At 40.3% G+C, this 15,664-nt stretch overlaps 1 protein-coding gene across 3 annotated transcripts in view; it reads right to left on the bottom strand.

Annotated features, from left to right (window-relative positions):
• nphp4 (nephronophthisis 4) overlaps positions 1–15,664 on the bottom strand; it is a 179,899-nt gene that overhangs the window by 138,023 nt on the left and 26,212 nt on the right. For all 3 annotated transcript variants that reach the window (XM_044210968.1, XM_044210970.1, XM_044210969.1), the window contains exons 4-5: positions 9,577–9,746; positions 9,091–9,155 (exon numbers count right to left, since the gene is read on the bottom strand). In XM_044210968.1, the coding sequence (XP_044066903.1) occupies positions 9,091–9,155; positions 9,577–9,746 (235 nt within the window). The remainder of the gene's footprint in view (positions 1–9,090; positions 9,156–9,576; positions 9,747–15,664) is intronic.

Below are 15,664 nucleotides of genomic sequence, written 5' to 3'. Positions count from 1 at the left end.
GGCATCTAGCGGTGAAATAGCAGTTTGCAGCCATTTGAATACCGCTCACCTCACCCTCCCGTTCCAAGCGTGTAGGAGAAACTACGGTGGCCGCGAAACTTGCAAAAACCATCAAAATGAATGAAAACACAACGATTCTTATTTTCAGGCGATTATACACTAATGAAAACATACATATGAATATTATATTCCATTTCTGCCAATAGCTCCTCCTAAATGTTACATACTGGACCTTTAACTGGCAGTTAATCTAATGTCTTGATAAAGGTCTGTTTGAACCATAGACTGTATATAAAGATGGACGACATGACAGCTCCCCAAAACTGAAGCCATCTCGATCGCCCCCAGGTGGCTGGCTGCGGTATAGGTCATAAACCCCGCCCCCTCCCTGTTAGCATATGGGACATGGGCCAAACTAAAAACTCAAAGTACATGTCAAATAAATTTTCCCCCACAGATGGTTTCTGTCATTTTAGGTAGTTCTTATCACGCTGATGTGTGTTCAAGTGTTTATTTTTCTGATAAGTTTGGTTCTAATTAGTTATTTGATGCTATAAAAACGGGGTTTCACGTCATGATTGACAGCTGAGGCCGGCTCGCGATTGAGTTGGCCGGGTGTGTGGGCGGGACCTCGATACCGTGGCTCTAACCTTGATCACTACTGGGCAGACTCTGGCTCCAAATGACGTCACACTGTATAGTAGGAGGAACGTGGAGACGTGTTTTATATACAGTCTATGGTTTGACCCAAAAAAAAAAAAAAAAACACACATGAAAAGAGTGTGTCATGCTAGTCAATAGCCTGGCAGAGTGTGTGGGGAGTACACAGCTTTTTGTATTTGAAAAAGTCAACTGTAATAATTTGGAAAATTTTACAGCCTTCTGCCTGCATGAAAATAATGAAATGAGTGTGTGAGTGACCACTACCACTGGCTAAATGTCTGTAGAAGAAACAGTAGTTAAAGTAAAGGAAAAAAAGAGTGCTCCACTGTGCTGTTACTAATGTAAATAACACCTTCAGCAGTACCGTTAATGTAGTGCAGGGGAAACCCATCGTTATCCATAATTCTGCACTGGTGCAGATTAAAAATCAATCTTTTAAATCAAAAAGACCGAGTTATTTTCTTCGCCTGACCAGAGTTGGTCGAAGTTTTGTAAAGTGGTGCAATGTGTTGGTTGGCTGACTCGTCTATTCTAGATGATGCGTATATTCATAAAATACTTTCTTTCATCTTGCAAAACTAGTTTTTATGTTAATTAATCCAAATAATATTCTTGTGTAACCAATTTTTTCCCCCACCGCTACTGGCTTGTCTGTGACAGTCAGCCCCAACCTCCATTAGTTCCTACCGAAGACATCAATCTTTAAAAACAGGTCACAAACATATATTTTCAAAAAGGCTCAGTAAATTCCTAAAACAGCTGTGCACCATTAGTTCTAAGCAAATGTTACTAAATAGTGCATTTGTTGGAGACTACTTTCAGCTGAGATTAAATGCATTAGTGAGTATTTACGACACAAGGAAGTTTGAGTTGTGTGGTCTAGTCAAAATAAACTACAGTGTGTGTGTTCATGGTAATAAAGGGACATGTCCCCCAGTGCAACGGTGTGGCTCACTGATGTGGTTTTAACACTTTTTAAACAACAATGGAGATCTATGGCTCTATGGATCTATATCCTTAGGCATTTCACTTAACATCAACCTTTAATGAGAAGGATGCATCTAGTACTTCCTTAGCAAAATGCCAGGCCGGACTTTCCATCAGGAGCATCAGGAGGGTTTCTGGTTGCCTGGCCAGCTGACTGCTCTGTAGTCAGTTAAAACCACAAATTCAAAACAAAATCAAGATGGAACAGCTACATTCACTCAGGAATGTAAAATGTCAGCCCTTCTGCTTGCTTTTAACCTAATGGTAGGCTCTCCGCCTGTCATCACACACAACTGGTCTCACATACTGCATCAACACAACATTCAACCAGTGCATCGATCGAGTGCAGCGATCAGTCTGATGAAAAAATGGATGGGGGTGAAAGAGAGAAGGTGGAGCTGAAAGTGAGCGCAAAAGGAGGAGAAAAGCCCCAGAGGAACATGTAGCTAAATGCTACAAAGGATATTTTCATCTAAAGAACATGGTTACTGTTTACAAAAGAAAACATGCTGCCTGGGCCACCCAAAACACAGCACAACATTGCAATAAATAATATAAAAATCATAATATACAAAATTATAAATAATTGTGATTTTTTCTTTATGGACAAATAGTAAGTGCCTGCACTTATATAGCACTTTTCTACCTTAACCCACAAAGCACTTTGCCTACAATTTGCCTCTCATTCACACAGGCGCTGGTAACTTGGGGTTCAGTGTCTTGCTCAAGGGAACTTTGACATGTGGACAGGAAGAGCTGGGGATCGAACCACTAACCCTGCAAAAAATGGACAACCCGCTCTACCTCCTGAGCCACAGCCACCCCCCTAGGACAAGAGTGTCTAAAGTAGTTGGCAGTAGTGCCATTTATGTAACGGAGCTTGAAAATTTAAACTGAATTGTGTCTTTTCTGTTGGGTTTCCATTTAACTAGTTTTCAGTCAAGTCTGTGTTTGTGTCCCCCAAAATGTGTTAGGTTTTATCAAACAACCGTGTGTACTATAATTGATTTTTTTGTGGGAATAAAACATTTGCATAACCTTGTTTGTCATTGACTATAAAAACCAAGAGCACTGTCAACAAAACGGTAATATAAGGGGGCTAGTGTTGACATAAGATTTCCAGGCTAAATTATTATCCCTGTCCAGTCTCCTGCTAAAGTCATTGCTGGTTCCCAAATCATACGAATGTGTTGTTGATGTTCCAGTTAGCATGTAAACAACGTGTTTAAAATATACAGTGTATCTCTTTCTGTTTGCCAAGTTTAAGGTTGAGCAGTACACCAATGACAACTATGGATCAGATGGTCAGTTATTCTGTAAGGCCTGCTGCTAACACACCATTGTCTTGACTGAGCTTTTTTGTGGAAGATTTTGTTTCTCTTTGTGCTGGCATCCCATACCCTTCACTTGAGAAAACATACTGTAATGGAGATGTGTGTCTCAGATGGAGGCTCAAAGCCAAATAAGCAGCATTTTCATGTTTCACAATACTACAAAGGGTACTAAAGATTTAGTTAAAGCTTACCTTGCACTATAGATAGTCTTGAACAGTGAAAGTGAAATGTTTTTCTGTCCACCTGGTGTCCATGTTGTCATGCTCACATGAAACCATTCGCTCATTTTTTGTAATAGACACCTAACATTACCCAGCATACAGACAACATTCAAAATACACAATTTTAAAGGTAGAAAAGACTTCTCCAGTGACAGTTCTGCCCTAAAATTTCAAAGTGTCTACAGTGACATTGAACAATACTCACACAGATTCCCAAGAACAAAAAAATCAACATCACACATAGGCAAAACACTCTGACATTAGTAGCAGAAACACTGTATTTTTAGCCACTCTAGCAGCTGGGCCCCAAGGGATGGTAATGACAGCCGGTTGGTCCAGCACCTTTGGTCCAGAGTGAAAAGTCTTGACTAACAGAGGATGGATTACCATGAGATTTTGTACAGACATCTATGGTCACCGGAGGATGAAGCCTAATAACTCCGGCATTCCCCTGGCTTTTCATCCAGTTTTCAAGAAACTGTGTGACTCCAATATAATATAGTTTATATATAGTATAACATTGATTTTTTTTTTTCTTTGAAACTGAGCTAGAAATGCAATAAATGAATCCACAAACAGTAGTCTATGGTGCATAACATGTAACCACAATCTCCAGTTTGAACCTGGCTGTCAACCACGGTGACACAAAGTAAACACGCATCAAGTACATTGATAGTATGTGATTGATGCAGCAAGTGGCACTGCCAATTCACTGACATTTGAGCTCCAACTCCCACAAACAAGGGTAAGGGATAAAATGTATATTTGCAGCCACGCTGAACACTCTCTCTTTCCATTCATCTGTCTTTAGTCCTACTGGGAGAGGAACCCAGTGAACACATTTTCCATGCAAAAATGTAAGCAATGTATCTTTTGCTGCATGTTGTGATGGAGTGTGAAGACCACATTTTGCACTGCAAACAGCGGAATACTAACTCATGCTAGTCAGTAGCCTGGCAGTGAATATTAGCTTCTCTCAACATGTTTTTTACGATGATACAAAATCCACAAAATGCTTCACAGTTATTATGGAGCAGGCTGTACATTAAATAAGAGGAAAAATCCAGATCTCAGGTTTCTCACACAACCAAATCACAAAACAGAGCCTCACAGAAGAGTGAGGTACAAACTGCGAGCCGTTTAGATCATGTTTACGCCAGCATTTGCACTGCATAAAAAAACAGCCTCCTCATTCAATAAGACCACTGTGTGGGCACAGCTGGTGTCCCAACGCAGAGGGCAGTCCACAAAACAAGACAAAATAATAAAAAAACGCTGAATTTTCCAGCAAAATGTTGAACCTTGTTCAGCTTGGGCCGCAATGCAATCCAACATCATCTGACAACTCACATTCCTGGTATATTACTTTGCAACACGAACTGCAAATAAAGAATATTGCCGCAGGCGACAATGGGCGGGTTCAAACCTTTTTTTGCTCAAGGGAAGGAAGCAGCTCGATGGGCCAAAATTAAAGCCGCAGGCAGCAACGGCCACAGTCAACTCAGCGTGCTTAATTCTGTTGAGTGAGATCAATCACACACTTGTTCGTCATCACAAAGCCTGCAGCATTTCAATTATTACACACTCAAAGTTCCGCCATTCGTCCCCCCTTTATCGGACTTGAACGAATCTCGGTGTGTATGTTTAGGAGATGGCGCAGGATGTCTCCGGTGAGTTTAATAAGGATTTCTCAAAGGCATCTTGAGTTACGGGCAAATATGTGATAGGCCATGCCCACTCGCACCAATCAATATGAAACTTCAGATTTTGGTTAATACTTGCCCGCAGATTTTGGTGAAATTCTGTCCACCGGGTTTTGAGGTACAGTTTTTTTGGCATTTGTGGCGCCCCCTATGGGTCGAGCTCAAAATTCACACGGCTTGAAGATATCTCCCAAGATTTATGATAATTGGACAAATCATTAATGAGTTATAGCCAATTTTGTGCTAAGCCCCGCCCTTTGCGAAGAGATTTTAGTTGATGGCGGCCATGTTTTTCAACCGATCTTGCTCATTTATAATAGACGTATATTTATATATATATTTATAATAACGTGTATCTCAGTCCCGCAATGCTGTATGAAATTTTTTGTGTCGATAGAGTCAAAATTCAAAAAGTACTATTCATTTTACTGTTTTTCACATTATGCAAATTAGCAAAACAATCCATCATGGCGGACTTTATTGGTCCCAGAGGCTTTTTTGTAGAGCACATTGAGCTGGATTTGTGAGAGAAATTTCAAGTCATTTGGACTTACAGTGTGAGGGGAATACCCTGTCAAAATTGCATTTTGGGGCCTTAATTACCGCGCCACCATGCGGCCAATTGGGCTCATATTTCTGTGGAAGCACTTGCACATCATTTTCAGTTATTGGGCCAAGTTTCGTGTTTCTAGCTCATTTCAGCTCACGGCAATTTGAGCCGCAGCATAAAATAAATAATAATAATAATAATAATAAACCGACACAAACTCTGTAGGGTTCTACCGCTTCGCGGTTTGAAACCTTATTAATGATTTCTGTTATGATAACGTTCCAGAGTTTTAAAACCCTGTCTCAGACCATTATAAGCCTAAACACTATGCAGTGTTTGGCATCTGGTAAGCCAAAGATGTATTCCTCAAACAGAACTGAACCCCTAACTGTTCTCTCCAGTACCTGGAATAACATGCCCACACCACCGCAGCCCAGTTTTTGATTGGCTGCAAACGTTCAAGAGGGCTGGTATTATGTGATATGAGCCGACCTGAGAGTAGACACCAAAGAAGAGAAAAGGAGAGTAGAGAATACCCGTATGAGAGTAGCACGCTGCAGATGAATGAAAGGAGAAACGTTTTGTTGAGAATGTGATGGACAATGAATGATAACCCCCATCCCTGAAGTATTGGTTTAGTTTCTGTCTGCATCTATTTGTTAACCTAAATGAACTGAAACCAACCGAGCTCAGTGCACCCTTGTAGACATGAGAATCGGAGCAGGCCGGCCCAGCCACGCAATTGGGTGAGCGAAACAGCAGGGAAGTGGAGCAACAGCGGTAAGCTAGTCGAGTTCACTGGGGTTCAGGTAGAGTGTGAAATTAAATCCCCTAGACCTAAAAACAAAACATTTTACCAGTACTACCTGTGCCATGACAGTCTGAGCATCTGCTTAATCCATCAGTGCAGTAGCGTAGCAATCAAAACAGGGGTGTTCTCACAGGCTCTATAGTGCCTTTGTGACCAAAAAAAGCCACACATTGGGCACCACAGTGTGCACATGTTGGAATTTTCACATGGTGCGTTTCAGCACCCCACAGTGCACCTGTTGTGATCAATGTCATGTGGTTAATGCATGTGTTAGTTTGGCGCTGTGAACGTTACGGTGATGTGATATTAAAGTACATTTTGATTAGTTATGATAGAGATTCATAATTTAAGTAACTTGACCATACAGAAACAAGTGTGACCATTAATCAGACATGTCAAATTCCAATAGATCCCAGCCTCTACAGAGGAATGTTTGGGGCTGAATATCCAAAAATGTTTCAGAAACCTAAATAATTGCTAGTTGGCTTGCAGGATAGGTGGCTACATCATTTATAAGCTCTGAAAGAGAACTTTACTCTTGTTCCTTGACTACAAATATTTCAATTAGAGTACAGCCCAAGGCTTAATTTATAGTTTCTATGGCCGCAATGATCTGCATGGCCACAAAAGTCCACACGACGTACAATTTGAACATGTTATGCACGAACCGCATGTGCCGATAAAACGTGTGAACACTTCCAATTATGAAGACACCCAATGTAGTGTAAACAGAACCGCATGTGCGTCTGCAGTCAGCAGCTTGCTTTAGGACTATAAGGAAGCACACTCCATTGTGATGATGATAATGTGTGATGCCTTTAATATGGTAGACCTGTGGAAAAACAGCCATTTATAGTTTTAATTGATTCACTTTTATTCAATTCAAGTTTTAAACCCAACTTCATTTACAACACATCAATTTGTAATGAATGAATAGTAAAAACAATGTCCGCCTTCAGGGCATGTTTTCTCATTATAATTCTTTCACACAATCAGACATGAATGACCACTACAAGGAAATGCACTTATTTCACTCCAGCACAAAATAGTTTTAGATACTTGTTTCACTCCACAAATTCACACTCAAAATGCTTGCCATCAAGCAGCAGATACGGGGACTATGTGTCCCTGTCAGAGTAGATGGGAATAAAAGTGATATAAAGAAATGAAAAAGGGTTCTGACCATGAAAGAGCAACAGCAAGAGTGGCAGCAATATGGCCCTTAAAACAAAAAAGCAACGTTCCACTAAACAACGGCCATGTAGTTAATAATTCAACGAGCATAAGAGTCCATTTGAGAGAAGGTTTTCTAATATTCATGTGACATGATAGCCAAGACAGGAACTCTGGCTCTCATTGGGCACAGTGTTATTCATACTGTGAGGCACTACAGTGTTTTGTAATTCATAGCTTTGGTTTTTAGACCAAGTAAGGACATATCTAGACCAACCCTGAGTTTAAGTAGCAAACTCAATAATTCAAGAAGATTTGTTGTCTAATAATAATAAATAATAATAAAACTTTATTTATAGAGTTTGATTATTATTTGTTATCTTGAATTATTGAGTGCTAAGCTGATGTTGGTCTAATATTTAAAGATAATCCAATCCAACGCCCAAAGCCAGAAGCAAACTGCCAACCTCCAGCAGGGAGAGCCACAGTTATATTTATCCATTCAATCAAAAGTAATAACTTACTTCATTACCTACTGTATATGTAACTGTTAGGCATCATGGAGAGCTTTGGACACAACTTGCACATAATCTCTTAAAGAAAAAAGGTAAAAAATTAAACTACAAAAATACCCCAAACTGGCTTTAAAAGAAAATAATGGAGGACTTGATGGTCAATAATAAGTTGACCTTGGCTGCCTGGCTATACTACCACATGCCACGTGCCATACTACAGTATGACATGTGGCTGTCTGTCTTTTCTTTCTTTTATACTTCTCTGTTAGACTGGCCTTACGTGGCAGTCGACCCATCTTTCTGTGATGGTACCTGGCAGAGAATTCAGATACTTGAAAGAGAACCCAACTTTGTTTCATTTCACATTGTGGTAGATCCAAACAATGATCCTATCTTCTCACAAATTATGTTCTCTCCATCTTGTGTTTTCTTCCTCACATTCCATTGCCCATTATACTGCCCATTTTATTGTTTTATGGTATCTCTTTTGAAGTTTCCACAACGAATATTTATTTTGTTTTTCCTCATAAAAGGGTTTATGCTGAGAGTTTTTCCAAGTCAGCAAGTTTACTGGATGGTGGTGTCAGCTGAGCTGCGTTACATAAATTAAATGTTTTGCTATTCAATCTACTTCACTTTACTATAGCATAAACCATCACTTTGATACTGTATCATTTTACTTTATGAGTTGTTACATCTATGCAGATTCATTCTCTGCCAAGCTACACTGACACAGCAGAGGTCCTCCTTTATGGATTACAGTAAGGTTACACCTAATGACATAATCCCTTTATGCTGTATGAAGTGTTAGTGAATCACTGGTATGATATTAAATTACATTGCATAGAACACCTCAGTTTGCTATAACATGGCAAAGAACAGAAGTGAGGAGCGGCACTGCACCCTTTATTGTCGACAGTGTTGTCATGTGTAGCTACAGATGGTGTGGTTGTCAAGGTTCTCGTTTCGGAAAACATAGGCGGCCTTACTGGCCTGAAAATAAATACTGTTCAGCCCCATATGTACTGTGACTCTCAGCTTTCCTGCTACACTATTCCAGGGACAAATACTTAAGTGAATAGACCTAATAAATACTTGCAAAACATGGTATGTAAAAAAAAAAAGGTCCTTACAGTCAACAGTGACCTTCAGCAGAGGATGGAGGAGGCTTCTTGGTGATCCATGGTGTAGATTCAGCCTAGGAGATAAATTGAAACCAACCTGAATGACTGAATGAATGGAGCTGCTATAGGTTCCTGCATGACAAAACATGTGTCTATTGTTGTGCTAGTTACATTTAATTCTAGTGTCTAAAACAAGTATCTCTCAACCAAAATAGCTCCCTGACCATCCCCTCTAAATCCTGACTGCTGATAACAATCAAACCCAAAACAGCTTATGTGTAGTAGTAGTTCTGCAAGCAGGCAGAAAAAAGTAAAATTACTACAGCTGTGCTATTATTGCAAAGGCTTAACAGCTATAAGTATACAAGACCATACAAGCTGGTAGTCCCGAGATGATATTCAACCCCTTCGCCACAACCATACCTGTCCTTCAACCATTTCCTCGAGAGAAACCTCATTAATGCCTGGGTGGTGTAATTAAGAATGGCTAATCACCTTCTGTCCCCATCAGCAGCCCGAGCCTCTGGCCTGTTGGTAAAAAGCTCCAGGACAGTGAAGCCTCGCCCCAGGGCCTGCTGGGAGCCATCTGGCCTGGGTGACAAGGACACCAGCTCCAGAACCACCACCATGCTGGGCAACCGCAGAGACGTATGGAAGTACAGGACCTACAGAACCAAATAACACATGGAGTGAAGGAAGACATTATCAGTCCTACATCTCTGATTTGTTCAGAATGCACCTTGGATTTGATATCATTCCAATGACTGCGATCTAAACATAGTATACATTTTAAATGACACCAAAGAAAAATTGAATTATGTATCAAATTATGGCAAACTTCATCATCACCCCACTGGTTTGATTAGATTACATTTGGTTTGGTAAGTAAATAAGATAGTGATCACCTGAAAAGCCTAACTAGATCTACCCAAGCTATAGTAATGACTGGTTAGTTCCATATCACCATCCCTCAGTGCGGGCTCAAGACTAAAGGCGTTTTAACAGTTCTGAGGACTCCCTGAGAGGAACTGCCCACTGGGGAGCTCATCTGAGAACTACATACCTTCAAGGGCAGCAGATGGATTTATTAGTAGTTTAGCTTTTGAAATCATGCTAAAATCACACATCTGCTATCTAACAATCCTGTGGTTGTTCCATTTGCTTTCACACCACACCAGAGTCCGCTTGGAAGCAGACCAAGACCCTTCTTTTCAAGCGGTCTTGGTCCAGTTGTTTGGTCCCCACAAAAATATTCTTTAGAAGAATGTGTTTTGTTATTCAATCATGTTATGCCTTGTTCCAAAGGTTTTTGGAAAATGTATTATGATCAAAAGTAATCTTATGAACACGCATACTTTTTATTAACTACAAAGAGTGTGAGTGTGTGCATATGTGTGTCTGTATGGTGCTTTGTGTACCAGACAAAAGAACTGGTGAAAACTGGACATAACCCGCACACACACCTTTATTTATAGATATAGATATTTTTATAGACCTATTTTCCATACTTTGTGTGTGCTCTTTCAGTGCAAGAGAGAGTAGCATATGACAGAAAGAACTAAGATCGAGATGAGTTATATGACATATAGTATAATAATGGCCAATAAACAGCATGTTGAGAATCACTTCAGGGAAATGGCATATTAAGTACAGATGGTACACAGTCCCATGGTACCTAGCTTGGCTTTCAGCATCAGTTGTCATTTAAGTTACTGCAGTCCAGGGATAGTCAAAATAAGAACATCATACACATAGTACTGGGACCTGACACTGGGAGACCCAGGGACACTGAGAATGAATGGCTGAAAGTAACACATAGATTGCATTCATTTTCACCAGGTTTGTCTGTTTTTTATACAAAAAAACTTTTGTCATTAGAATTACTTGAAAAAAAGAAAAGAAGAAGAGAGGGGGAAAATGCTACCACAAGTACCACAAACCAATTTCATGGTATACATGTGTTCCAGATGACTGGCTACATCATACACCAAGAGCTACAGTACATACATATAAGTGTTTAACCTTCCATTTGTGGAGAAATAGCGCTACAATCAACCAATCAGAGCTTTGTCGGCAGGATTAAGAATGGACACATACATTGTTGTGCTGCTTTTCATTCTCCAACAAAAGTTTGACACCAACTTGCTTGTCATTCTCCATATTGCAGACCTCTAAAAGGAATGAGCCAAACATCAAGGGTTGACAAGAATACCTGATTGGTGAGGATGTGACACCAAAAATCTCACATTCAAGAGGTGGGTATGTCCCCCTGGTAAGAAGACTCTTTGTATTATGTGGGGGGTTTCAACTTGCTATTTTTACACAAGTTCAGACGAAGACAGTCAAGCCTTTTGGGAGCCTGTTTGTAGTCCGTGCCAGGTAGGTGCAATTGTTCACAGACTCTGATCTGCCATTCAAATTTGAAATAATAGCCTACCTACAGCAGAGCCATACTGATTTACATGCACAAAGGCCTGAATATGATAAAGAGACCCACAAATTCTCTGTGATCCATTGCTCCCCGAGCACAATAAAGCCTTTTATTTTTCAAAACCATAAAGAAGAACATGACACTGTCAACAGAAAATAATGGCATAAGTAGACATGAGCTACCTTGAAATACAGAGCTAATTTCTCCCAGCCACTGTGGCAGAGCCTGTTCATCTTTGGACCCAGCTATCAGCCACCACAGAGTTGTATATTCAAATTCAAAACCTCTGAGGCATTGCTATTTGGGCCACATCAGTCTTTTATCTCTGTGCACAGTGAGTTTAAATTACTAGTTTTCCAAATACAAACACTACTGAATACAAAAGGTGGAAGGCAAAGATACTCGTCTAGCCATGGTTTGATTACTTATTTGTCTGTTTGCTTGTTTTCATATATTCATTGGACATTGCCTTGTCGACAAGGATGTTGAGATTCACAAAACAGCTAACAAACTGGTGTGTCTGCTTGGATGAAAGTGGTGGTGATTCAACATTAACACATTTTTGTGCAAGGCTATGCCAATGCGGGCCAATGAGACAGAATGACGGGATGACTAACAATGATTAGTAACTTAACACAGAGGCTCAGAATTTGTGTGGAAATTTTCTTCACTGAGTTTTCAACGGAAGCTCTGAGAAGAGTCATATTATGAAATCTTAATACAATATCTCTGTTTTAATCTGACATCCGACTCATCTCTCAATAATGGTCATGCACATTTTCTTAGGTACTGAGCTTTTATTCTGTGTGTTTAGTGAGCTGGAATTCAGACAGATATTCTAGCAGCAGCAAACACGGGCTGAGATGAGAATGTATAAATATCCCCCATCCCAAGATGCATGTCATTCAGTATTCATGGACTGAAAACTTTACTTTCTCTCAGTTTATTTATTTATTTCCCTCCAACCTTAACTCCCAAATCAAAGCCTCATCTTTGAATGAACTTCTCTTGAACCTATCCCAAGCTATATAAACAAGAGATTGAGGGGGGGGGTCCATATTTTCTATCACTTCTTTCACCCAAGTTTCTTCCCCCTGTGATAATCTGAAATTCGCATTGTGGTCAAAGACGCAGTCCCCAGTCTCAGAGCAATCCAAATGTGGACACTGTTCATGACAGATTTCCAATTCAAAGGTAGAATTCCTTTTTCATCTGCCTCACTGCTTTGATACACCTCCAAATTGATTCTGTTCCAATCTCAGAAAAAAATAAATAAATAAACACTCTGTCCCCATGGAGCAAAGATTTCCCTTACTCAATTTGCAATAATTCAGATTTTCAAAGGATTTAGTCAATGCCCAAGAAAACAGCCATGACTGGTTATAAATATTTTGAGATAGACAAGCTGAACTAAGGATAAAATAGTGTCAAGTGATTTGAATAAATATTTTTTGCCTAAAGTTACCTAAATTTATGTCTGATACATGAGCTGATTTGTACAGCTTTTCCGCGATGGTGCAGCATGCTTTAGTTGAACTTTGTTTTGCTTCACAGTGCCCTTTTCATATCTTTCTCCAATACAAATTCACTGCTGGAGATTTCTTAGCTGACCTATGTTAGAGCTTGCTTAAGAGCAGGGGCAAAGCATGATGGTGCTTCGTCTTCGACCAACTGTATCGACTGAGTTGGTTGCCATAGTCAACGAACTGCCTCAAATGTGCAGTTACGCATGTGGCAGGAAGACTAAAAGCATAATCTTCAGCTTCCAGTGGTTGTGTTTACTGGGATGGTTCTGTTCTTACGACTGATCTGATACAAAGAAACCTCGCTGTTCTCTCATCCACACAGCTTTGGCATGATATGTCATGTGCTGCGATGAAGGCAATTCTTCCCTTGCTATGTTGAGCTCTTGTTCAACAATCAATTGATCCAGTCTATAGCTATAATTTCAATGGACATACTTTGCCTTTTTTCCAGAGAAATTATTCAATTCTGAGAGATAATTGTAATTGCTTGCTTTTTTCTTTTGTTTTTATTATGTAAACATGGCACATTTCTAATAAGCCTTTTGTTCCTCAACGCGTTCTTTGTATAAAAAGTTGAATCAATCTTACGCACATCATACGCAGGAGTTGTGGGAGACCTTCTATAGCAGCAACTCTTCTGTTATGTCTTTCTTCAGATTTTGTTAGATTCCATTTAAGAATATTTTAGAAAAATGTAATCAATATAATTTAAAAGACGAGGACGAAATAAAGGCGGAGCCACAAGTAACTCGTGATTAAGATAAGTAACACCATTTCCAGTGCTGTTTCTGTCCTGTAGAAACACACAGTGTGTTTCAATATCACACTATATGCTACGCTTACTGATCCTCATTGTGTACAGTATGTTCTGGGAGGTAAGAAAAGGAATGTACTGTAATTCATTGAACTAACAAGAAATGAGGCAAGGCGTGTGCCAACAGCCGTCAATTGAGTTTTGTTTTGTTTCACAGTAGATCACTTTTTGATATATGCAAATGTTTGAGTGAATTACAAAAAGGGAATTCTGAATTTTGCATACTGTTACACCCCTAGCTATGGAAACATACTGTATTTGTTCTCACATTCAAATATTCAACACTGACCTCAGTTTGCCTAAGAAAAGCTCAAAATTTGTACTATTTCAAGACCAACATAATGCACTACATTTGTTCCCCCAGAACTTTACGTTAAGGCAATGTTATAAGAGCTTGCTCCTTCCCTACGCCACGGGAGCGCTGGGAGATGCCATTGAGAAAACAGCTTGCATTGGCAGCAATGCCAGGCGCAGCATATGTCGGACCTAATGAGAGGTTATACTCCGCAGCGACTGTCAACAAAGCAGTAATCGATTCTCGCAGGGGTAAATATCCACCCCCCCACAACTTGAGTGAAGAGGGGCGAACAGCAATGGGGTGACATTAAAACATCATCAGCACAGAAGCATGTAGCTTGACGTCACTGTCACTACCAACAACCAGCCTGTCTGCAGCTTCTGGGGGTTTTGCTGAGACCCCTTTGTGGGTGACAGAAAAACTTAACTATGACAAGAGGCAAATTAAATCATGAGGGAGCAATGTTGTGAGAAGAAGAGAGAGCGGGAGAGTTAAAGAGAGAAGATTGTGATGGTGGTTACATTTTGTGACAAACTATATTACAGCATTAATCAGTAACTTGCTTTTGGAAAAACTTTTGTAATAGCTTCATAGAGTCCTATTACTGGCTGTCGGTGCTAAACAAGCAATTATGAACCTCTCATAGTGCTATCAGAGCGAAAAAGCTGTGGCTAATTCTTCCTGCCCTCTCAAGGTGGTCATTCAAATGCTCGACTTGTCGGCAACTGGGCAAGCACTGAAGGGGGAATCACAGGCATTGCACAAAACAAAGAGGCTGCAAATGGGCATTGGTTTTGCATAGAGAGGTCCAGAGTAACTTGAGTGTAATTGACAGGGCCTTGTTGTTCGACCCCAGGGGGCTTCCCAAAAGAAAAGCAAACAGGGCATTTCCATTTAGCCACCAGGCTGGCTGGGAGGCTGGGAGCACTAGCGTCAGCTACATGGGACTTAGATAATGGGCCAGCTCCACATGTCTGCATGCCTGTATTAACTATTCACATGTTATGCATGTAGCTATCTGTATGAATGCATGTGACTGTGTGTGCATGTGTGTCTAAGATGAATAAGAGCTGCCATCATAAAGCATAGAAAAAAAGCACATGAATACAAAATCAGGCTTTAATGCATTATATAATAGGGCTCGATTCAAATCGATCTTTATTTGAATTACCCGATATCGATTCATAAAATCCGAGATCGTTTTTTTAATATATGCCGTTTCCCGTGGATACGTGAAGCTTACAAGTACTTTGTGTTATGTATGAGGCTGGGATGTAGCCGGTTTCCCCCGAGCTGCAGCCGGACCAGAAGTTGCTCCTCTCCAGGAGAAGCTTTCTCCGGCCGCGAAGCGCAGCGAGGTGGGCTCCGCGGATCAGAAGGCGTACCAAGGCTGCAAAACTCAAATAGTTGTGGAAACTTTACAGATTTGGCTGCTTTCTCGTGTTGTGCTGCTAGTTTGATGAACTCACATTGAGTTCACAAACATGAACCACACTAACCACGTGGTATTAAAG

Source organism: Siniperca chuatsi, linkage group LG10 (genome assembly GCF_020085105.1).
Source record: "Siniperca chuatsi isolate FFG_IHB_CAS linkage group LG10, ASM2008510v1, whole genome shotgun sequence".
Taxonomy (NCBI): Eukaryota; Metazoa; Chordata; class Actinopteri; order Centrarchiformes; family Sinipercidae; genus Siniperca; species Siniperca chuatsi.
The sequence above is the reverse complement of the archived record's forward strand: the minus strand, read 5'-3'. Positions and strand labels throughout refer to the sequence as shown.